At 35.3% G+C, this 24,399-nt stretch overlaps 4 protein-coding genes across 5 annotated transcripts; 1 reads left to right on the top strand and 3 right to left on the bottom strand.

Annotated features, from left to right (window-relative positions):
- Positions 1-2,347: 2,347 nt before the first annotated feature.
- On the bottom strand, positions 2,348-11,715 carry LOC110429236 (SEC7-like guanine nucleotide exchange family protein). Its single transcript, XM_021445171.2, is given in 12 exon segments — positions 2,348-3,185; positions 3,294-3,976; positions 4,567-4,927; positions 5,012-5,333; positions 5,467-5,969; positions 6,386-6,659; positions 7,065-7,357; positions 7,725-8,150; positions 8,382-8,715; positions 9,290-9,607; positions 10,333-10,498; positions 10,501-11,715. Coding segments are annotated over 12 exon segments (5,175 nt in total). The 5' UTR covers positions 11,387-11,715; the 3' UTR covers positions 2,348-2,576.
- Positions 11,716-12,394: 679 nt separating this feature from the next.
- On the bottom strand, positions 12,395-16,685 carry ERS (glutamate tRNA synthetase). Its single transcript, XM_021425281.1, has 13 exons — positions 16,383-16,685; positions 16,165-16,283; positions 15,909-16,030; positions 15,455-15,637; positions 15,135-15,253; positions 14,977-15,025; positions 14,760-14,861; positions 14,520-14,622; positions 14,245-14,308; positions 13,774-13,888; positions 13,571-13,671; positions 12,897-13,053; positions 12,395-12,775 (listed from the first exon to the last, which is right to left on the bottom strand). The coding sequence occupies exons 1-13, from the start codon at positions 16,598-16,600 to the stop codon at positions 12,545-12,547; spliced, it is 1,683 nt and encodes a 560-aa protein (XP_021280956.1). The 5' UTR covers positions 16,601-16,685; the 3' UTR covers positions 12,395-12,544.
- A 3,447-nt stretch (positions 16,686-20,132) lies between these two features.
- LOC110412546 (pentatricopeptide repeat-containing protein At1g62350) lies at positions 20,133-21,434 on the top strand. Its single transcript, XM_021423099.2, is given in 3 exon segments — positions 20,133-20,646; positions 21,004-21,395; positions 21,397-21,434. Coding segments are annotated over 3 exon segments (762 nt in total). The 5' UTR covers positions 20,133-20,310; the 3' UTR covers positions 21,431-21,434.
- Positions 21,435-21,691: 257 nt separating this feature from the next.
- On the bottom strand, positions 21,692-23,272 carry EXPA20 (expansin A20). 2 transcript variants are annotated; one of them, XM_021423089.2, is made up of 4 exons: positions 23,005-23,272; positions 22,558-22,876; positions 22,252-22,462; positions 21,692-21,800 (listed from the first exon to the last, which is right to left on the bottom strand). In XM_021423089.2, the coding sequence occupies exons 1-4, from the start codon at positions 23,132-23,134 to the stop codon at positions 21,759-21,761; spliced, it is 702 nt and encodes a 233-aa protein (XP_021278764.1). In that variant the 5' UTR covers positions 23,135-23,272; the 3' UTR covers positions 21,692-21,758. The 2 variants fall into 2 exon arrangements, with proteins under 2 accessions (XP_021278764.1, XP_021278756.1); XM_021423081.1 differs by lacking the exon at positions 21,692-21,800 and having other exon boundaries at positions 21,845-22,462; positions 23,005-23,271.
- Between the last annotated feature and the right edge of the window lie 1,127 nt (positions 23,273-24,399).

Genomic DNA, 24,399 nt, shown 5'->3' with positions numbered 1-24,399 from the left:
TTGCCAACCGTCGACAGAGTCTAAACCATAAATCTCCCCTTATCTTCTTTGTATTATATTAAATGCTTAGTTCTCTGCTATTTTCTCCCAAATCTATGGCTTTTCTATATATGAGAAAATCTACTTCCAATTTAGTTAATGATCCTCTACTTGCTTTGACGTCACGCTCTAATTGCTTTCTCTATATTTCGTGATAATATTGCAATTCTTTGCAAGGATGATGCCACATCTAACAATAATATCTCTATAATATATTCTTTTCTCTTCTGGTTTCTTCGGCTTGGAGCAATTCCTGGGTTGCTTATTAAAATTTATATATAAACCAAACTCTTAGGTAGATTTCAACCAAGCAATGAGATCAAATATTTAATAAGTCAGAACAGGATTAGCATCACGCCAACTTAATTAATTGAAGAGTTGTATATGTTTTTTTTTTTTTTTTTCTGAATCAAATTAAACCCTAATTACCTACTACTGCATGAACTCAAAAAAGTTGACTAGATAACTTTTGAATTATTATTTTGACCGTTCACTTGTGGACTTCTTCAATGGAAAAGATTATTTTATGCATTTGTCTTTGGAAAACTTACACATGAGTTTGGTTAAACCCTAATATATATATATATAATAAATATAATTTGGATCGGCATGGAAAGCTTAAGTGGATGCAAACCCTACAAAGTTGAACCAGAAAAATCCATTTATAAAAGTACAGGTGTTGGTGAAGAAACAGTCATTGGATGAGTCAAATCTGAATCACAATTTCTTAATGTTAGTAAAGCTGACTGCATCTTCTCCTTATATGAAAAACAAATATGTTAAAAGAGGTTTGACCAAAACTGTATGGTTCCTTAAATCAGAGAGCAAATGTTTGATCCAAGGCATCGTTCCCTTTTATCTCATATTGTTCAACATTTTGGGGTTATGGCTATATTTATTGACACGTTTCTTCTCCTTAATGTTAGTAAAGCTGACTGTATCTTCTCCCCTTTTATACATACATATATATATATATATATATATATATGTATCTCAAATATTAGGTAAAGAGGACACATAGGATAAAACAAGAGAGAGAACATTAATGGATGAGTTTTGGATGAAAGCCACGTGTCATCCAAAACTTGATGCATAGTGCCTAACACCTTCAGTTTCTTGGAGTAATGGAATAAATTAAGTGGAGTACCATTAGTTTTCGATTTGGTTTGTGAAGTAAAATTATAATTTTAAATTTTTTATTTCTTGGCATATAATTTATATTGAATAATAGATTAAGTAAATAGTAATTAAGAATAATTTTACATGACATTTGAATATTTGATTCATTGATTAGTATAAAAAATATGAATTCGAAGCTCTCTTCTTTCAAACAAAAAGAAAAAACTTTATATGAAATATAGAAATTTGTGTACCTAATCACGTGATTAGTAATTACTCATAAATGGACTATAGGGTTTAGGGGCCATATTCAACAACAAATATTAAAGAAGTCTGTGTAGACTTGAGTGGTATCTATGTATTGAAAGGACACGAGTTAGGCTTCACCAAAGCTATAATTAAAGGCGACAAGTACATGTAGCTCCGTAGGTGACTAAATTTGGAAAAGAATGAGGATGACAAAAACCATATCTTGTTTGTAGACAAATGAGAAATCCAGGTTGAAAATTAGAGAGCAAAATTGTCAAACAAAAACTTTTGGTATAATTGCTTACCCATTTGGAGAAAGTAAAGATACTTGTGGTAGAACTTTTCCCATTTCATTTCATGTGCATGCATTTTGATGAGAGAGAATTGCAACCAAATATTAGTTCCAGGAGACAAAAGCCAACAAAATGGCCTGCTAAAGACTCTTCCAATAAAGGCAGATTCCTTTGAAATTGCACTTTCTGACTTGGATACCGACTAGGGGCTCGAAGACTCCAAAATCTGGTTGAGCTTTTAGGTTCGCACTGTGTACTTAACCTTTTAATCAAGTTTCGTTTGCAGGTCAAAAGCCAGCAATTGGATTGAGTAGTAGTAACGGCAGTGGCCTTTTTCAGGAATCTGTTTGGTATAGGAAAGGTAAAAGACGAAATAGAAACGATGAGAAAAAGAATTGTGGGGCAGCAGCTGGGCAAGTCAACATGTTCTCCCCTCACCTACCCAAGCTTCGGTTTTTGTTTTTTTTTTTTAACTCAATGCGTTTGCTGCTAGTGCTGGACTGGCCCCGTCAAGGATGAGAATACTCAAATAGGAGTTCATCTAGTAAAAGGAATTAAATATGACCATATAATAAGATCATGCGCCAACAACCAAAAACAGGACCTTGCTAATTAAGATGGAGGATCATGAAAATTCCAGAGAGGCATTACTTCAAATTTGAAGACTTCTTCAATTTATATCATCACCAATGTTCTCATTTACACTCTTGTTTGGAGGGGGAGAAATACGCAAAAGACAAGAAAAAACTCGGAATATGCTACAAAAAAAATCATAATATCAATGATATCTTTGGCTCCTCATCATGCCAACTATAAAGATCAAAACTGTGATATGATAATGACATATAAGTATGTAATATTCTATAAAATAATAACTTACTGCATTATTATTGGACCTATACATGAGGAGAATATGTTGCTTAGAACAAGTTGAACCTCTCCCGAGCTATGCTCACTCCTTACAAGATCTACCAACAGATGAAAGAAACTTGACGTGTACTTTCTAAAAGAATCCCCCTCCAAACCACTTAATACCTTCAATGCTGACACAAGTAAAGGAGTTCTAGCCGCCAATTCTTCCCTTTTGGCTGAACCCAATGGAAGAATCCAATGGGTCGCTGCCATGTCAGCAGATTTCTTCTGCAAATAGTGGTAATCTGTACAGTTGAGGTATATCTGGAATATTTTTTCACACACTGCCACAAGTAGTGATTCTAGATTCATCCCCTCAGAGACAGATGGATTATTTTTTACCAAATCTTGGAGGAAGTTGAGGAAGTTTTGATAAGCCTCGTTTTCAAAGTGAACCATAGGAGGATCAGAGAGCTCCAAGATTGAGCACGCTTTCTGTATTTTCTTTTGCAGGATAGTCTCAGAGTTCAATTGCTGAGCATGTGATGCAACGGAAGAAAATATCTCAACAATAATATTGATGTTGGCAGCTGACAAGAATTGTACATGTGTTTTGTACATATCACTTATAACCTGAAATGATGAAGTCACAACAAATATGATTTTCTACATCAAGTGTTTCTATGATAAAAGAAAAGAGTCATTACTAGCATGCAAAAAAATCTCGTGCAAAGGAAGAACCTGTATAATGAGCAGCTGGACTGCAATGTGAGACTTCATTCTTGAAACCACATAAGCCACAGTTTGCAGATTATCACCCTCAAGATCTTCATTGGTCAATCCATGATCAGAACTGGTTTCAGTATTAGTGTAGGATTCAGAATTGTCAGGCACCCTGATGTCATCCATGGTTCTCAAAAGCTTCATAAACCCTGGCAATGTTGATGTGGCTGCTTCTTTTAAAGCCAAAAAGATTTCTCGCCATTCATCTTCTGAAAGTCTGCTTCCCAACTCTCCAGTCAAACGAAACATTGCCGCAACCCCAGTGCTTGCAGGACCCTGTACAGAACTTCTCAAGTACCCTGTCAGAATAGATACCACATTTGATAGCTGGGGCCTTAATACACTGTAAAAACTGATAATTAGATCTACTAGACACTGGGCTGCCACGGCAGAAGTTTCAGAGTCCCACGTACTTCCATCAGGATGTGGAGATTTCGAAGTTGGTGAAACCTGCTCATCTTTTACAGGCATGTCTCTCTTTTCACATACACCATGGAATATGGGGAGAACAACAGAGCTAAAAACACCAATCCAGAATGTTCGCGAGAAAAGATGACCATGATCCTTCAGGATGTTGAAAAGCACTTCCAACGAACTTTTTCGGATAGCTAATCTTGAGTCGGATGTTAGTTTTGATAAACCTGAAACAACATATCAAAATTCCAAAACTGAGTAACAGAAAAGGCACTCGATTTTTGCAACATTGAAAACTAGGAGTGATAACAATCATGTTGCCTTTCAGAGAGAAATAGTTTTGACAAAGCAAGTTGGGCTTATTTTTAACATTCAACATGGACAATAGTAATCTAACCTAAATTGGGTCTAGGTTGATGGATTGACAAACATACTTCAATAGTAAGGAGTCACATTTAATGCCTTAATATATAATGAATTGCTGATAGAGACCCCCAACAGTGGGGTGCAAGCAAGGGCAATCATGAAAGCAGATCCTGTGCAATGACTCAAACAACTACTTGGAATCTCTACCATTGGACTTAAACAGAGAGAGCTGATGGGACAAAAAAGCAAAGCACAACAAGTGAAACAGTGACATCTATATTTTGAACTAATAGTATGGTATCCATCAATCAAACAGGCTATGTGAACCATATAATCAGCTTAGTTCGATTGCTAAGGAGCCTGTCACACAAATAGCCTATTATGCCATCCATATTGCATAACAGTGTCAACAAGGTTTTAGGATTTGCAAGCAACTAAACCAGCAGATTACCTGTTAGCAAAGGAACCCAATAGGATCCATGATCATCAATATCAGTGAAACTTTGTACATCTAAGTCATCCTTATTTGCAATTGAAACGGAAGAAGAGTCATCACAGCTCTTATCAGTGCAAACAAGTCCTCCCTCAGCCAGTTTGACAGCACAGAACCGGAGAAATGCAATAGCATTGAGGCTAACATCACTGTTAAACCGGCTATTTGTGAATGTGATGAGGCATCTTACACAATCAGTAAAGGTGGTAGTCTCTGTCTCAGTTATATGAGGAAAGTATTCTCGCACTATTTTTTCCATTGTCTCAAAAGCCAACAAGACAATATTCTTCCGCTCATCTGCAGCAGCAGCTGTGAACACCTGAGAAAAGGACAGAATTGTGTAAAAAGAAAGGCCATCGGAGCTGCATGACAATAGAAACCTTTATATGAGCCTTTAGCATACCATAAAAACACTTTTCCATCCAGATTTCACATTACTAACACGACTGAGTACCATCTGAGAAATGCATCGAACTATTAATTCCCTTATTTCTGCAGAGTTGCTTTTCTGCATAACAATCACAAATGGTCTCAAAAATTCATTCTGGAAATTGTAATTTGCGAGCTCCTCACGCTCTAAGAATTTCATAGCAAGCTGCCGCAATGAATCCATCACAAAAATTGCTACAGATAAATTCTCTGACAATCCAACTGAAACAAAGAAATCAGAAAGAACATTCCACATGCGCGACCAAACTAATCTGATGCGGTTCATATTGTAATGCCTGCAATAGAACATTGTTGAATAAGGATTCCCCATAGGCACACAAAGGAGAGGGGAGATTGAGATAAAATTGGAGAGAGCTAGGGGACAAGGAGTTATAGGAACATTTTAAAAGAAAAATACAAGAATCTTACGCAATTTCAACTAGTTTTGTAAGGCTAAAAACTCGAGGATCTGTTGGAGACTGCAATTCTGATATAGCAACTTTGCAAAGGGCTTTCACAAATGCCACTATTGCTTCACTGTTTAACCTTTGGCTATGAGCAAAAACATGGTTCAACTCAAAATTTCCTATCTGGTCCAGTAAATTCAAGTTTGCAATGAAGTGATTAATCTGATCTGGAGTTACAAGTCCTGAATTATTGACTCCAACAGTGGTGCTATCATATGAACCCCCTCGGACAACTGCCATTACAGCTGGATTCTGGAGGGTTCCTTTTCTCTTCAGAGATTGAAGACCAGCAGATTTTGGTGTCTTTTCATCTGTTTCAGTGTTAGATACAGATAAAAAGGATGCATCAGTTGGTGCACCTTCTCCCAACAGCTGCAGATGCTCAATTCTGGACAGACATGTCAATATATGCTCCCAGGCTTCCTGAAGATGGTTACCATCTTCAATGGCGATAGATATTATTGCCTGTATAAAGTAAATGTTTCAACCAGAGAGATATATAAAGAACATATCACAGAAACTTCTACTATACACTTGCTACTTGCATTAGTAACAAAATTCGAAACATTAATTTTCACACCTACTTACTAACAAGTAATAGGGAAACTTTTTACTCATTCAACCATCACAGTTTAGGCTAAATGGTTCTGCTTCTACCTACTATATTATCAATGTTCCATAACCAAGCAAATGCAAAGAAATAGGAACAAAAAAGAATAAAAGTACAATGCATAAGAAACAAATTTTATGGTATCTGCACCGGGAGGCTGTATGGGCAAATGTTCAAATGCAAGCAATTCTAACTCTTCCTTTGATATAGCAAATGATAAAACCAGGGGGAAGATTTCATTCTTTCTTATCATGTGCAAACAAATATTTACCTTTACGGCATCAACATTCTTTTGTTTCATGTCTGCAGCACAATGGAGAAAAGTGAACTTTGCCACAGATGTGACAAAGGCATCTCTCTGGGTCTGCATTCCCATTACTGCAGTGACATGCACAGCATGTCGAAAGCCCTGTAAGCATTGAGTAGTAGCAAGCCTATCATCACTCTGGTCAAGAGTGACACTAAATGCTGCCAGCATAGGTCCCCAGCAGGCCTCCACCATAAACCTCAAGATTGCTACATCAGTAACAGCATGATAAACAGACCTGCAACAGCAAAAGAAAAAAGGGCTACTGTTAACAAACATTATGTAGGTATTCTATGAAAAAATTGGGATGATAAAATAGCAAAGTTCAATTTAAAACAGAAACAGGATGCAGAGAATATACAGAGGAATGTACAAGAATTGCATCCTCTTTGTTTATTGATGCATGTTGATCTTTTATTGGACTTTTATAACAATTCTAATCATATATAAAAAATGAGAAGAATCATCTGAAGCATTGTCACAGATATATGGTAAGAAGGAAGAATACAATGTCAAACTATCAAATTGAAACTACAGTTCAAGACATAACCAAAATATGACCTAAAGCCAACCTTCTATTCCTTGCCCTGCCAATCATCTTGGAAGAAGCAAACCTTGAAAATGTATCAAATTAAAAACTTACTCGGATTTTCCTGACTTCGCCTTAAACTGCTCTTGGATATGTCTTATAAGAAGCCCATTTGCACCCAATGGCTTTTCTTCTGTTTGCTTCCAACTGACCAGATTGAGTATACCATCCAAACCCAATAACTTATTTAAGCTGTTTACCTGCTTGCTTTGAGGAACAGACGAATCAGCATTCATTTTAATTTCATTTTTCACAATCTGATCATAAAGAGCACCAAGATACTCCTCAGGTAAATCCTTGCCATCATCTATACCTCGGTTGTTTCGGATGAAATCAGACTTGGTCATCTGAATACAGAAGGAACATATAGCAGAATTAGAACAGAATCAAATGTTTGTAAGTTTAGCTATGCACAATTAAAAACATAATTCGCAAGAGTACAAAGAAAATTCCATAACATTGACAGGAAGAATTTAAAGCACCAGAATGACTTACAAGCCCCAAAATAGATCAAAAAGATTCTACATAAGCACAAGTGCATATGTAAGCAAGCAAGCAAGAATATGTGTACATCTATATGTTCTTTCAAATTTATCGAAATCAGCTTCTGAGCTTAGCTCAGATGCTATGAAATAAATAAAAACTCCCACAGGTAAAGCAGAAGCTCACAATTTAGTGATGCGCTGAAGACAAAAACAGGTTCAACAAACAAACCTTATCTTTGACCATGCTATTATGGGCATCAGTGTTGAGCATTATGACAGAGTATGCCAGCACATAGGCAGTATCTGCACTAGTAAATGAGTTTGGATTGCATTTACAATAGCGTTCAGCAAACTTTTCCATGATGCGGTCAATTTTCTGTGCCTCTCCTGGTAACCTGAAGCCACGTAGGAAGAACCTTATTGCTGCTCCAAAATCCATAGATTTGAAATTAAAGGAATCCACATAAGCATGCATGACTTTCAAAGAGAATTCCTCCCTTTCACCCAAATAATCACCAATCATGGTTTCATTCAGTCCAGTAGTGTTATTCTTCAGAAAAGAAGCCACTTCCTCTGGAGAGTCACCAACTTTTTTGGTTTTTATGAGAAACTCGATGCCCTTGGAAGGCTTCCTGTTAAACAATGAGACACCTTTCTGCATGTAACCCAATAAATCTGTCAGTAAAATTAACCTTGTGAAGAAAACTAGAAAACTAAATATACACTTAAGCTACATAAATATACATGACATGAAAGAAGCTGATGGTAATATGGAAAGTTATCACGATACATCAAGGCAGCCCTCTGTGACAATTTGGGTACTAAATAACCAAGTGCTAAATGAAGATACAGTCATGCTCTATCCCCACTTAAAGCAATAACTAACCTGGAGTTCAATTTTGTAAGCCCGGCGTTGCTCAAGTGTAGCAGCATCTGACAATTCAGGATTCATTTCTGGATGCAACTCACAATCAGGGACAGTTCCATCTTCTGCAGTTGGGGTTGAATGGCTCTCTGCTGAAGTGTCACTCTCGAAGCTCTTTGGCAAGTCAGAATCACCTATCTTCAGTTGTTGGTCCATCCAAGCTCCCATTGACTTAATGATGCCAACCAAGCACTTCACTGATTCATGCCGGAAAGTAATATCCTGGACTGCAGATAAAGTTGTGGTTGAACCAGGTGGAGGCCCTAGAGCAGTTTTCAGAAGGCCATTGACAATCCTGCAAATATCTGATGGAATTATAAGAGTTTTAATACATTTTACTAAAGTGCGACACTTTAAGAAATTAAAAAAAAAAAAAAGAGAATGAGAAATTAAAAATTACAACAGAAAAGAAGCTAAAGCAAGCCCTTAAACCATCACCCAATAACTGGTGCTTGAGCTAATCCCTGTGTTGTCCTACCTTCTTTTTGCAAAATTTGAGAAAAAGGTTTCAAATTCATATATGATTTCACATACAATTTGATTATAAGAGTTTTAAAACATTTTACTAACATGTGACACATTGAAAAAATGAAAAAAAATAGAAGAAGACATATTAAAAAAATTGCATATGAAAATATGCTAAAGCAAGCTCTGAGAACATCACCCAATTATTGGCGCTTGAGTTAATTCCTATGTTGACCTACCTTCTTCTTGCAAAATTTGAGAACAGGTTTCAAATTCATATACAATTTCACATATGATCTGTTTGATACTTCTATTGAAAATTCAACATGGTGAACACTTGAGGACATGAAAGCAGCACTCATGTCAAACACTTGTACAAAAGCAATTATCAGGGGAAAAAATACCTTTCAAATATGTTTGGCGAATCCACATCGCAGTCATAGTTCACAAATATGTCAATGATAACCTGTGATTCCCCAGCAATCTTTTCCAACAAATTAAGGACAGTCATTTTCTGTAGAAAACTTGGCTGAAGAACATTCTCTAGAACTCGGAGGACAAGCATGGGAAAGAATATTCCAATTTCAGCTTTCAACCCTGATCTAAATTTTGTTAACAAGCTCATAAAAATAGAACACTGGAGCTGGAAAATTGACATCACTGACAATGCACTGTTTTTTAACAATGATAAGCAGAGATACTGCTTAATTGCATTAAGAAACCTGCACCATGTATCACAGAATATAAGAAAACTAGAATAAATTTTAACTGAAGAAGGCACAAAAACAAGTAAGTTATTCATCAACAATTCTACATTAGTTGCAAGATGAACTACAAATGTTTTCAAAAAAGGAAAGAACTGATAATGGTTTTGGAGCATTTTTCTTTTAATTTGATTCTTCTAACAACTAGCTATAGAAATGAATCTTCAGAAAATTCATGAAAATCCCACTACCTGGTACCATCTATATAAGCACTTGCAAAGAAGGGGCTATTTCAGAGTTTTGTTGCCAGGTCTGAGTATAGGAAATTGCTATGTGTCTGAGACAAGTGCATTCAGGTTTTTCTTAAGTTTCCCTTAGAATTGGAGGATCAAAACCCCATTCTTGTGTCCACATTGAGGTGCTGGATATAGTTCTGACATAGTTTGTGATATGAAAACTAAATACCTTTTTTTTACTCAATTATATAATACCAACATCTTGATAACATAAGCAAACATCTAAAGTCTAAATATTCATTAACATTTTCTAGTTCTCAACAGGACAATCATATTACTAGTAGCCCAGTAACTACCTGAAAATATCAAATAACTATCAAATATAAAGCCCAAAGTATATGGCAACATATCAACAACCACAACAACAAATTATATTAAATAACAAGTCCATACTTCAAGGAAATAAAAGATCAGAATCCTCCATGAACATGGTATAGATTGACTTGCCTCTCATTTGAGCGCCAAACTGAACCCCCATTATCCATAATAACCTTGAGGAGTTCCAAAGACACCGTCTTCCCTCTCAAAAGGATTTGATCATCCGGATTCTCCTGTGATGAAAACTTCATGGACAACTTACACAAATTCTTAAAAACAAGAAACCCATCCTCCGAATTTTACTACTAATCCCACTGGAACCCGATTCCACTCCTTCCTGCGTCTCTTCCTCCCCAGCTTCTTCCTTCTCTTCCCCTTTCGACACTCTAGACTCACCATTTTGTAACTCCTGAACCAGACCAGGCTGCGAAAGCTTTAAATCTGGAACCCCTTCACTGGCACTCATAATCTCGCTAACAAAATTCTGACAATAATAAATTGAACTTCCTTCATTTAAATTCTTATCAGTAAACTCTAAAAGCTCACTAACCGACACTGTTTTGATTGAAACATCAATAGAATCTTCTTCCGCTCTGGTAAATACAATGAGCATAATCTGAGCTAGAACGGACTTCGCACAGATCTGATTGGTCCCGTTTAAACCGCCTAAATAGACGTTATAACAAGTTCTAACGACGTGAAGCAAACAATCGCCACGGATCAAAACACAGGGGCATCGAACGGCAGAGAGTAAAACTCGGAGCACAGCGAGCTCGACCGATTCCTCGCCAATGCCACCGACTCTGCAAACACTTTCGACAATTTTGTATAGGATGGAATTGGAGATGTTGCTGTCGATCTCGCCCAGAATGAGGCCGAGAGAGAATAATTTGAAGGTGCATTCGAGGGCGGGCTCTGCGACTTTGGCGTAATTGGATTCGAGGGCAAGGAGGATAGGGTTGAGGACGAATTCGGCGTCCGAAGAGGAAAGGCCGAGTAGCGGAGAACTCGGATCGGATAAGGCGGAGTCGGAGAGAGTCTCGAGCTTGTCGAGAGTGGATTTGCATGAGGAAACGAGGTGAGAGTGTTTCCGCCAAGCGGCGTTTTTGATGATCTTGTCGAGTGACGGGCCCAGCACGCGGCCGCACCGCGATGGGCCGCCGAGGTTTTGGGAAGCCGACATCACTTTTTCTCTTCTCTCTTTTTTTTTTTCGTTCAGATCTGCGAAATCTGATCCGAGTGTTTGTTGAAATGCAAATTCATTAGTTTGAAACTGAAATGAATGAGAGATAGAATCCAGATAAAAGAGAGAAGTAGAGAGGGACGGAGCCTTTTAATTTGGAAAATGACTAATTCTACGGGGCGTAAATGGAATGGGAGGAGCCGAGCCGACGGATGCGTGCTTAATCGCTATATTACTACTACATGCCATGGGGCTTCACGGCTAGTTGACACACGCTCTCTCCCGCTCCATCTTGTGTTTGGTTAGAATTACACTTCGTCTTTTCTGATGGTCTGTCGTTTGCTGTGTGATTGTAACGTGAACATTAAGAAACAGTCCCATCCAATCCAAGCCTCCAACTACTGATTATTAGTTTTTTTTTTTTTTTGTTGGGTTTTTTGGTTTTAGTTGTTTTGTCCGTTTTTCAGTCCCTTACACTTTTATCCGTTCCATTTTCCCAAACTCGACCCCATAATTTACCAAAAAAAATTGTTTTCCTTGTTTAACTCTTGAATTCCTTGCTAAAATTCTGACCAGTGAATCAGTTCCACTACTTTTCTTCTTGACTTGTAGCCTAATATGTTTCAGGCTCCCCGAATTTTCTTTGTAAACCTTTCAAACTTGGACGCTTGAGTCAAAAGCAGCGGCAATCAAGCTAAATTTATGTTGCCATGATTAACTCTGATTGGGGACAGGCATTACTTCGTGGTTGCATGGATTGAATTTCAGAGCCCGTCAACACTGCTCTTCAATTGCTAAGCTGAGAAGCCAAATCAATTACCGACACTATTCCACGGAGCATTCTTCCTGTGATTAGCGTCGCGTATGGACAATTACCGCAGTGTCCCAAGAGAATGTTAATCTGCGTCCAGATATGTAGATAAACTTTGTCCGCCAGGGTCGAAACATTTCAGTGTAGTAGAAAACCTTCCACATGATTCAGAAATATCCTAGTTAACACTGCGTACATGCTTACCAAATTCGTAGATATCATAAGATTATAGTAATATCAAACAACATCATCTCTCATCAATGGCTTTGAAAGAGGAAAAAAGAATCTAAAACCCAAAATTGAAAACAAGTAATTAGATTGCAAAAGCTTGAACAAAACTTCAATTTCTAATTTGATACAGTGGCCGCAGACTCCAAAGCAGGCTGATCTTGGCTGAATGCTTCCCAGTCAAGTTGCCTCAACATTTCAAACCTTTCTCTCAATGGCACGAACCCAGCTTTAGGACCAACAACACCATAGTGTCCAGCTTTATGGATTAGGACTACACTGGATCCCATATCAGGTCCATGGAGTTTTCCTGTTAATAACACTCTCAGGGGCATGAAAAGTGATTTCCCCTGCCATGAGAGTTGTAGCAAGGCAATTCTAAGTTCAGTACCATGCATGGTTTTATCATTTCAAGAAGGGCAAATGGAAAAATTAGGAACACATAAATGCAATCTATAGATCAAATCCCACCTTGCGCTTCAGAGTTTTGCCAAAGCCCTTCACCCATTTCTGCCAGCCAGCATGGCCTTCTTCCAATGCACCAAGGAGTTCACCACTATCATAGGCAGCTAAGAGGCTGGCGGAAACCTCAGAAAGTTTATCTTCTACAACAGGTTTACCTTCAGGACTGCAAAAGACACAAAGCCAAACAACATAACGATAGAATTTGTTGGCATAACCAAACTCCTGTACATGCTTTTGGCATCTTGAAAGCTATTGTAACAACTTGAGAACAAGTTTTGCACCAGGAAGTCTGATGATATTATGGTGCTTTTCAGACTCTAAACATCCAAAAATCCCAACATTTCTGATAAAAGATTCATTTGTTAGCACAAACTCACTAAGACCAACGAACCCAAAAAATGGAGAAAGCATAATGTTTCAAAGCCGTGTTCTCAATTTCTGATGGTCTACATAATATTTCAAACATTTTAAGTATTTGAATCCAAAAATTAGAACTTTAGTAATCCAAAAATTAGAACTTTAGTAATGTCTATACTAAAGGCTTTAACCCTGACATTATGAGACTGGGAAGACTGCACAAGCACAACCGAAATTGCCATCAAGACAAGTACCAATCCAGAATATAATACCAAATAATGCCATAAAGACCAAAAGTTTAAGGGCAAGAATTTGATAGTCACCTTGTCAAGGTAGCATGCACAGGATAAGACAGCAAATTTGAGAGTGCTGTATCAGAATCCGTGACCAAGTCAATCCCATCCTTAAGCAGCAGAACTGCCTCCTGTTTGGACATATTCACATGCAATTATTACCATAATCTTGTTGTACATGATGTTGCTCAAATATAGAATACTTTAAAAATATGTGTTAGAAAGAAAGTTACATCTATAAATGGCCCTTCCGACTCTGTAAGAAGACCAGTACTCTTCCAGTGATCAGCAATAAGCTTGGTCAACTCCTCAAATGGAAGTGCTCTTAAGTGCTGACCATTCATCCACCTTTAGTTTCATAGGAAGAAATAAATGAGTAAAGTATATTAACATGGCAATATTTAGCAGACAAGAAACAGATATATTTCAGTCTTAGTTCTTCTTTATTGCTGCAAGACAAATTGCAAAATCCACTGTAGTTCTTGACAATTATCCCCTGTGAATCACTTGATCAAGCTTGGAACTTGCATATATTGTACAATTTAAGAAAACACAGGTCATGATAATATGAGCCAAAATAGGAACACGTATGGCAGCCATGCAACTAGAAGATCTTTGGTCTATATCCCGCACGTTATATAAATAACCTGGGAACACTTGCCAAATGTAAGAAAGGATGGAACTTAAAAGCATTGAGAAGCTACCTTAACTTGGTAGAGTCAAAAACAGCACCACTTTTGTTAACGCGACCAATTGTGAATTTTTCAACTGTGAATTGCATGAAAACAATATTCAAGTGAGAAATAGGTAAAATTAAATCATCCAGATAATATTTCCTAAGCTGATCATGATTTCCCTTTCCTTATTCTATTTCTCTCCCTCTCTCTTTTTCATAGAGAGGGGAAGAGAGAGGGCAGGCTGTTTAGGACTTAAGAGTAGAGAAGCATTTATATTAGAGCAAGTTGAAGGAAAAACTAACCAAGTTGCTCAATTGTGAAAAATTCATTTTCAGTTCCGTCACCCCAACCTAAAAGTGCCAAGTAATTCACCATTGCCTGAGGCAGATATCCCATCTCTCTGAACTGGAACAGGTTAATTGTTACACATGGAGAATTTAATCCTCAATCTAAAACATACTCTAGTAAAACCCAAGAAAATCAGAGTAACATGCTTATTTCCCAACATTTGCCACAAAACAAAGTAGACTGAAGATAGCTACCTGACCAACTGAAGTTGCACCATGGCGTTTTGACAATTTACTTCTATCAGGTGCAAGAATCAAAGAAACATGGGCAAAGAAAGGCATTGGGAATCCAAGAGCCTGTGGCAAAATAATTTTTAAATGCCAAGATTTGCTTCCTCATATTGTTGAAAGAAATCAGAAACTCCAAGGGCCACCAAGCATCTCAAAGGGAACTGATGCTTTTTAAGATTACCTTGTATATTAAGGCTTGCCTTAGTGTATTCGGTAAATGCTCTTCTGCTCTGGAATGCCAGCATACAGAGAAAGTGAGGACAAAGGACCATAACAATCACAAAGAAAACAGATATTGGATGTAGTAAAATGGTAAAATAATTAGACTTCTCTAATTACCTTATAACGTGTGAAATAGCCATGGTAGCATCATCAACTGTAACACAAAAGTTGTAAACAGGTTGTCCATTGCTCCTCATTATAACAAAATCTCCAAGTGTGTCCAATTTCCAGCTAACCTTCATGACACTATCCAACAAAGTTAGTGCCTATATAACTACACTACAGTTAAGTGTTATGCATTGTGTTGTTAAGGGACTCCTGAAGCTTAAACATAATGATACCACTGAGTTAAAAATCCTTAGATTACATAAAAAAAAATTGAGGTTTGCCGGTCACAAGGCTATTAAGGGAGAAATAGCTTAATCAATTGGGCTTACTTCGCCTCGAATAAGGTCATTAATTTTTAAGCTCCCTTCCTGCGGAACACGAAATCGATATGTATATGGGGTTCCCTTTGCTAGCTCATCCTGTACTTCTTCATCTGTTGCAGTGGCCCACTTCCCCGTATATACTGGAGGAAGCTTCTTTAGCTCTGCAATTTCCTTCATTTTTTCAAGTTCCTATAAAAGATTAAAAAAGCACCTATGAGTTGAATGCTAAAAAGTGATCATAATTCATAGATACAGAATCACGCTACTAATAATTCAAATGGATCATAGGCTATGTCTTTTGGGACAGGAAATTCACATTTAATATCCAAAGAAATAGTTTTCTTCCGATTTCCAGAGGCAATCAGCTGAAACCGAAAGCAATTCAAATCTCTTCTCATTTGCAATGCACTACTAACTTAGAGCCAAATATAATGCAATGTGACCTTTATAGAGCAATTACCTCATTGGAACAAAAACAACGATAAACATGACCAGATTCTAAGAGCTTCTCAGCATATTGCTTGTACATAGCATTTCTTTCAGATTGTCGATAAGGACCATAGTCCCCACCCACGCCAGGGCCTACATAGAAACAGACAAATCTATTAATGCTAAAAGAGATGAGCAGAATGCTAGTACATGTAGAATTGCAGGAATACATTTCAAACCAAATTAACTGAAACAAAAACACAATGATAAAAGCAGATAAACAGTGCCTTCATCCCAGTCAAGACCAAGCCAAGCTAAATCTCGAAGCACGGCCTCCTCTGATTCCCGCGTCGACCTCTCCAAGTCAGTATCCTCGATTCTCAGCACAAATTTACCCCCCTTCGATCTAAAATTCCACAACAACAAAAAAAAATCATAATTGACAAAGTTCGACACGAAAAATTCGAATTAATGTACAAGAAGAATAGAAGTAGTAGTAAAAAACCTAGCAAACAAGTAATTGAAAAGAGCAGTTCGAGCACCACCAACGTGGAGATTGCCGGTTGGCGAAGGAGCGAAACGCACTCTGACCGGTACATCACTATGGATTGATGCGCGCACGGAGAGATTTCTACGAAAATGGCGGCGAAAAAGAAACGGAGAGCCGAGTTCAGGGAACACTCTGATTCTCATCCATGGCGTCCCTGCGACGAGAGTCGCCATTTCTGAAACGAAACGGGAGATGAAGAGAAACTCGAAAAAGGATAGGAGACAGATACAGCAATGTTTCAAAGACTTGCAGCCGTGCCTTAAGTCTATTTGATGTGAGATGAACGGCTGTGATGAAGCCAGGGGTGAATATTTAACTCTGTCGAAATTTTCAATTTAAACAGCAACCTTAAGGAAATAAAAGGGGCCGTGATGGTGACCAGGCACCCATAAACCATACTTACCTTCTACGATCCCCCGCTTAGGCTTCAACAGATCTTTGTTATATATTTAAGTCCACTAGCAAGTCCCATTGATACTCAAATAAAAAAAAATAGATTTAATATAATTTTGGCATTAATAGTTTTGAGAAATAAATCACTTTATTCCTGAAAAAGGAAATGTTCTTGAGCTCTAACATTGTATTTAAGAATTCAAATTTTCGAAAGTGAAAAACATATTTTCATTACTAAGCTAAAAGAAAGTCCAAAGACTTTTACTTTGTAAATATTTATTTATTTTTGGATTCAAAATTAAGTGAAAAATATTTTTTTGCAAATGTTTCTTAATTTATATCTTCATTTTTTTTTTACTTTAAACTGACTTTCAAATGATTAACTTTTAAATCTAAAAAAAGGTGATTAAAGGAAAGGAAATAAGAAATAGTGTGTAGGATTTGAAAACAAGGAAAAGGGGATTGATACCCTCATTCATTGGATTAATCCCATGAGTCTCGTAAGCCTCTCTAAATATTGACAAATTTAAATTTTTATATGAGAAGTGATTAAAAAATATTTATAAAATAATTATATTATATTAAGGTTTATATTTATAATAATAAAAAAATTAAAATTTGAGAGGTGGCAGGTGACTCCGCCTCTATATCTAGAGCAATTTTCTTCAAGGATGGATCCCTTCGCTTAGTGTATCCACCATTTAAAGGGTTTTAGCCTTGCAATAGTCATTTTTCTCATAAAATAATGGTTAATTTTTATCCTAAAGCAACCCCAACCACTTTAAGTTTATTCCAATTATAGAAAAAGAGGGAATAATCTTGAAAATTATTTATATAACCTCCTCAAGCATTTAAAAAATAATCATGTTGTTTGAGTTTTAAGGTTTTATTCTTGTATTTAAATCTTGGTAAATCATTTCCCCTATACTTACCAAGCAAACATTCAACCTTTTAGAGATTATTGTAAAAACTTAGATCTTATTTGAGATCAGGAGTGAGGCATCCTTAAGAAAACTTAGGGGGCGTTTGTTTTGAAGGATGTAAAGTACATTACCTGTAATGTGATTGATTAAATTACATTGCAGTGTTTGTTTTGTAACAAATCACTGTAATGTAAGATTGCAATGCAATCCACATTGCAGCCAATGGATGTAATGTGATTGCAGTCCAAAACCAATGCAATCACATTACATTGCACTCTGCAATGTTCTTAAAAACAAATTTACCCTTCAACTTTATTATCTTATTAAAAATATTTTATAATATTATAATTAAAATATAATAAATAAGAATAAAAATTAAAATAAAATAAAATATAAAAATTAATATTTATATAATATAGATAAAACAAATTAAAATAAAATATAAAATATAAAAATATATTAAAGAAATGAAAAAAATATAAAATTATAATAATAAATAAAAATAAAATATATGACATTAAAATATATTTAAAATATGATATTATATAAAAATTAATAATATAAATATAAATATATTAAAAATAAAATATAAAATATTATAATAATAAATAAAAATAAATATATGACATTAAAAATATATTTAAGAAATGATATTATATAAAAATTAATAATATAAATATAAATAATATTAAAAATAAAATATAAAATATTATAATAATAAATAAAAATAAAATATATATATAAAATATATTTAAGAAATGATATTATATAAAAATTAATAAAAAATAAAAATATATTAATAATAAATATAAAATATTATATAATAAATAAAAATAAAATATATGATATTAAAATATATTTAAAAGATATTATATAAAAATTAATAATAAAAATATAAATATATTAAACTTATATTTTAATAATTAGGGGTAATTTTGACAATTAGCATTACATTTCCACTAAAGTACTTGTAAACCAAACACTGCAATGTTATCTTCCCTGCATTTTAATCATTATTTTACTTACATACCAAACTGTAATGTTATTTTCCCTGTAATCACATTGGCATTGTAATGTACCAAACGCCACCTTAGTGAATCCGATCTCTTGGTAAGGGAAAGTAAAAAGAGAGGACAATTTTAACTATAGTTATGAATTTTTATAAAAACATGTGTTTCAGTTTTTAGAAGTTTCTAAATTAATATATATATATTTGGAAGAAAGTTGATTTAATTTTTTTTTAAAATATCATATACTAATAAATGAATCAAATACTCATATGTTTTTATTTTAATTTTGAAATTATGAAATTATTAAAATTATATTTTAATCTTAAAAGATAATAATATAAAGCTATACTTTAAACTTTTAAAAGATGTGATTGATTTGAACTTCACGATTACAACAAAGTTGCATAATTTATTTTGACCTATTTAAATTGGTTCAAAAGTTAATGATCAAAACCTAAATTGAATGATTATGAAAATTTTCTTTTTATATATATGAGAAAATCTTAAAAAAGAAAAGGCTTAAAGTTTTTTATCTTAATTAACTCATAAAGAGAGATAACAACAATCAAATCAAATCTCAATTGTTATCTTAAAAATATTATTATATGTAAATTTCAAATGATTAATCAAAACCCATCCAATTGTTATTTTTAAATTAGAGATATCTACAAAAAAGGCTTAAGATAGTCCCAAAATGATTCAACTACGGAAAATCAAATCCGATTAAACTCGACTCACCCATTTACATAAATACTTGTTTTTATTTATTTTTAACTAGCAATTATCTGTAAAATAAAAATATTTTAAAGTGAAAAGTTTTTTTTATAAATAAAAGACAATTACAAGTGAAAAATAATTATATAAAGAGATAATTAATGTTTCAATTATACATTATTAAAATTTTATTATTCTAATTTATAATTGATTCAATACTAAACATTTTTAATGAAAATCATTCAATTTGGATAAATTTTTCTTTACAAATTGGATAAATTTTATTAATGTTTATACTAAAAAATATTTTAATGAAAATCATTAGATACAATTAGAATTATTATATTTAAAAATTAGATAAATCTTATTAAAATTAATAAAAAATATTTAAAAAATAACAATTGAAGATTATAATGAATAAATATGACCAGTAATATAATTTAAAATATAATAAAAAGATATGATAGTTTTGTCCATCAAAAAATTTTCTAACACCCGTATTTATATATATATATATATATGTTATAGACAATGTTTAAATATTTGTGCAAGAAAAATATTAGAATAAAAATTAAAAAATTAAATAAAAATAAATTGTTTGTTTATATATCACTTGGAAGTGGGCTCAAGTTTAATCAAAAAACCCGAACCAGACCCGGAGTGGATTGGATCTACGGAATTTACCCTGGACGCTTTTATTTGAAAGAAAATCCAAGCGGCGTCAATGTCGCAGTGTACGGTGTTGTTTGTCCGGAAGCTGTTATCTTCATATCGCATTCGGTCCTGAAGGCTGAAGCCCACCACAAGAAGCTCCATCAGTAGCCGAAAATATAGAATGAAGGAATGAATCAAACGATTGCAGCGCCAACTCCTTCAGCTTGCTTCGTTACTGATAGAGGCAGTACCTTTCTGCAATTCAAATTGAACCATAAAGCCATGGTGATTACCATGAAAGACAGAAGCAAGAATCGGAAGCCGCTGCAGAGAGGCAGGAATCTCAGCATCGAAGCAATTCAAGCCGTGCAGGCCTTGAAGCGAGCCAACCGCAACACTTGCAAAAATCCCTTGCCGGAATTGGAGCGCGTCTTTGACTCCAAGTTCCGGCGCTTATTGAAGTTCGATATGATGGCTGTTCTCCGGGAACTCCTCCGGCAAAACGAATGCCTTTTGGCTCTCAAGGTTTGTTTTCTTTCTTCCTCCTCTTTTTTTTTCATTTTATTATTTTTTCATTATAATTCGCAATCAATTTCTTGAAAAATATGAAATGGAAGTGAAAATATTGCATCAATTAATCTTAGTTTGGAGAATAATGTCTTAACTGGTTAATCCTTTTTTGTTCGTTATGATTGATTTCTGGAATTCATGTTTACGTTTCCTCTTTGAAGCACCAATTTTGATTTTATTTAATCCGAAAGAGTAATAGATTTAATCAATTATTATACTCCATTACCATTAGAGTTATTTATTTGTTTTTCGTTTGTGCTAAGCAGAAACTGAAGAACTGATGTCAGTATAAATTTTGGTTATTTGATCTAGGTTTTCGACGAAATTCGAAAGGAGGTCTGGTACAAGCCTCAGGTCTTGTTATATGCTGATATGATTGCAGTGTTTGCCAGCAATGGGTTGTTTAAAGAGGCTGAGCTTCTCTACTCATATTTGAAAACAGAAAGCAAATTAGATCAAAACATCGAGGGTTTCAATGCTCTATTCAATGCATTGATAAATTTTAAGCTCACTCAACTCGTGATGGATTGCTATGGTTTGATGAAAGCTATAGGGTGTGAACCTGATAGATCATCATTTAGAATACTCATAAACGGTCTAGAATTGACAGGCGAAACAGGTTCTTCAGCAATTTTAAGACAGGATGCTCAGAAATATTATGGTGAATCTTTGGAGTTCCTTAAGGAGGAAGAAGAGGTTACAGCTAGCTATTAACTTATTTGGTAGGACAACTGATTAATCACTGTTTGTAAGTGGTCTGGAGCCAGCTTTCAGAGAAACTTTTATAAAACTAGAGATTGCTTTCTGGTATTACCTATAGTATTTTGGCAGTGCCAACTTATTTCTAGTGGTAATAACATGCCAATTCCTAGAATTTTACTTTCTCTTAAGTAATACTACCAGCCGTGCAGGTCTTGGATTTTCGCTGTTTACCAGTTTATTCTTTAGATTGTTATCTCAGCTGCTCAGACTTATGGATCAATGACTTTTGCTTTGTGCCATTAGAGCCTTAGGGGGTGGGTGCCCTTTTGTGGGCATTCTGCCAAGCTGATTTCCATATTTGCAGCTTACTCTTCATGTGGAAGCAAAATATTTTGCGGGCCCAGCATCTGGAAATACACCCAAAAGCAAAACCAGAGAATGCGAGGTGAGATTTATATATAACGTTGCTTTTAAATAATCATACATTGCATAGAAAATTATGCTCTCTAGCAACTATATTATAAAGTGACAAAACTGGGACCTTCTATTCCTGTTTCTTCAACCTTTTTCTACACTTTTTCTTCTCTTTTGACTATTATGCCGCTTCAATGGCAAATCTGGAGATGTTCTCGCTTTCACACTATCTTGTTAGTGCGAACTTGAACACCTCTTCAATATAGATCTTAAAGTTTTCAGCAATGGCTGATAGGGGAAGTTATCTACGCCATCTTTCCCTATATAAAAATCTCAAAGATCGTTTCATTACTTGAACTGTTTTCCTTCATACGTCTGACCAAACTGCCAATTTGCTGGAGCAACACTGTAAGATGCAAGTGTCCTGCCGCTACTGGCAGTTACCTCAAAAGAAAGTGGCTGTCCGATAAGGTTGATATTGCACTGCCAGTTTTGTCCCCAGTTTCTCGCCATGGGTATCCACCCTGTTTTGGGGCCCTTCACTTTCACTCCTACTACTTCACCATCCAATCCCACATTGGTAATCAGGACCTGACAGAAGTGAGCGCTCCCACTCATTGTGAATCTTATCCCACCCCTTCTTTCACACTTTACCCTACACAATGTTTGCATAAACAATGATTCCTTTGATACAAATAAATGAAAATTTTCTTAAATCTTGCCAAACGTATATAGTTTGATATGTCATACCTCTTATACTGAACCGGCACAGTGTCTGCTTTTCTCTCTGCAATTTCAGCAAACGCTGCCTCAGACATCTCAAAGTGTTCCTTGGGAAAATTGCACCAGCCACCGTAATCCGCTGAAAGCCCGTAATTCGGTGGACAGAAATCTGTGGCAGTGAGGATGACAGAGGGGCTCCCTTGGAGACACCACAAGATGTGGTCAACACATCTGAGTTCAAAGCAACCTCCACAGGTACTCCCTTTGTTGAATAACTTGGTACTAAGTCCAGCACTGTACTTCCCATAGCTCGCCTTGTGAATATCCCCATAACCACAAGCTCCTCCTGCCAGATTAGGCCAGTACTGTTAGCTTAAATTAATTTTAGTTTTCTGTACCAATTTGAAATACCTATTAATATGAAAGAGCATTCTGTGGTTGAAACTCTAAATCGAATGTTGCAAAAGAAAGTACCTCTGATGATTGATTCGTCTGCTTCTTTGGTATATGTTGCAGTAGCTGACATCCATTCTTCCTCCTTGGAAATGACCTTGGTTGTTAGCAGTAGAATCAAATAGAGAACTGTAACTTTAAGGGCACCCATTTGAGGCCTCTGAGAACTTTGAGTAGTGATTGATGATAATATGTGATTCTTTTTCTTCTTTCCTCTTTATGGGGATTGTTGTGAGAGGAAGGGTTAAAAAAGCCCCTTTCCCCTGGCAAAGGACCTCAAACTCCTTGTTGAGGTGAAGCTAAGTTAGGTCTGTCCTTAACTTGCAATCTAGGTGGAAACCGCATTCGGAGTACAAAGTTTGAACTTAGGCAAAAAGACAAATAGGGATATGGAGTCCTTCGCTCATATTTGTGGGGTCGCTCGACAAGAGCCTGATGAAGGGTATCTTTGTCTACAATGGAAAAGAAGGAATGCTTTATTTTTTTTCATTTCTTCTTTTCTAGTTGGTAATGAGACTGAAAAAAGGTGTGCTCCCTGCAATTGGCTACATAGTTAAGAGAGCAAGGCCAGAAGGGTCTAAGGCTTTGTGATTGTGGCAGACAGGAAAAGCGAAAAGTCTGAGAATAAGATAAACTAGGACTATTAAGAATCCTAAAACATATTATAAAGGGGTTTAGATTTGTTTCTAGCAACTAGCAAAGCACTTAAAGAAGTCAAGCTACATCCACGGCTCATCTTTTTAGGAGAGAAAAATAAAGATGGGACGGACTTCACAGGGGAAAAGGCTTTGACTGTTGAGAGGCGCTCACTGACAGACATTATACTCAATACAATCCCAAACCAAACAAGGGAGAAAATATTAGATGGGAATAGAGCCAAATAGCTTAGGTATCTCCTGCACCGTGCGTGGTGTACTAGTGTTTCGCGTGACACGTCGCCAAGTGAGAGAGAGGGCACAAAATTTTGGCGGGATAAATCGAAGGAGAAATTAGCTCAAGTGGCCCACCATGAAGCGTGAGCGCACTAACGCTGTTGCCCGAATTGGTTGTGACATGCTATAAATGAAGTTTAACTTCAATTCTCGATAATAAGATAGCATTTGATATAAAAAAAAGTAAAAATATATTTTTATAATATATTTAATTAAATTATATTACAATATTTATTTTACAACATATAACTATAATGTAAGATTATAATATAGTAATAATATTTGTAAAAATATTTTTATTTTTTAATTTTACTATTTTATTAAAAATATTTTATAATATTATAATTAAAATAAAATATAAAAATTAAAAATAAAATAAAATATAAAAAATTAAAATTTATATAATATAAGTAAGAGAAATTAAAATATAAATATAAAAATTATATTAAAAAAATAAAAATAAAATATATAAGATTATAATAAA

The sequence above is a fragment of the Theobroma umbraticum genome, unplaced genomic scaffold (genome assembly GCF_002168275.2).
Source record: "Theobroma umbraticum cultivar Fairchild unplaced genomic scaffold, ASM216827v3 scaffold_30.0, whole genome shotgun sequence".
NCBI lineage: Eukaryota > Viridiplantae > Streptophyta > Magnoliopsida > Malvales > Malvaceae > Theobroma > Theobroma umbraticum.
This window is presented reverse-complemented; position numbering and strand designations above follow the sequence as displayed.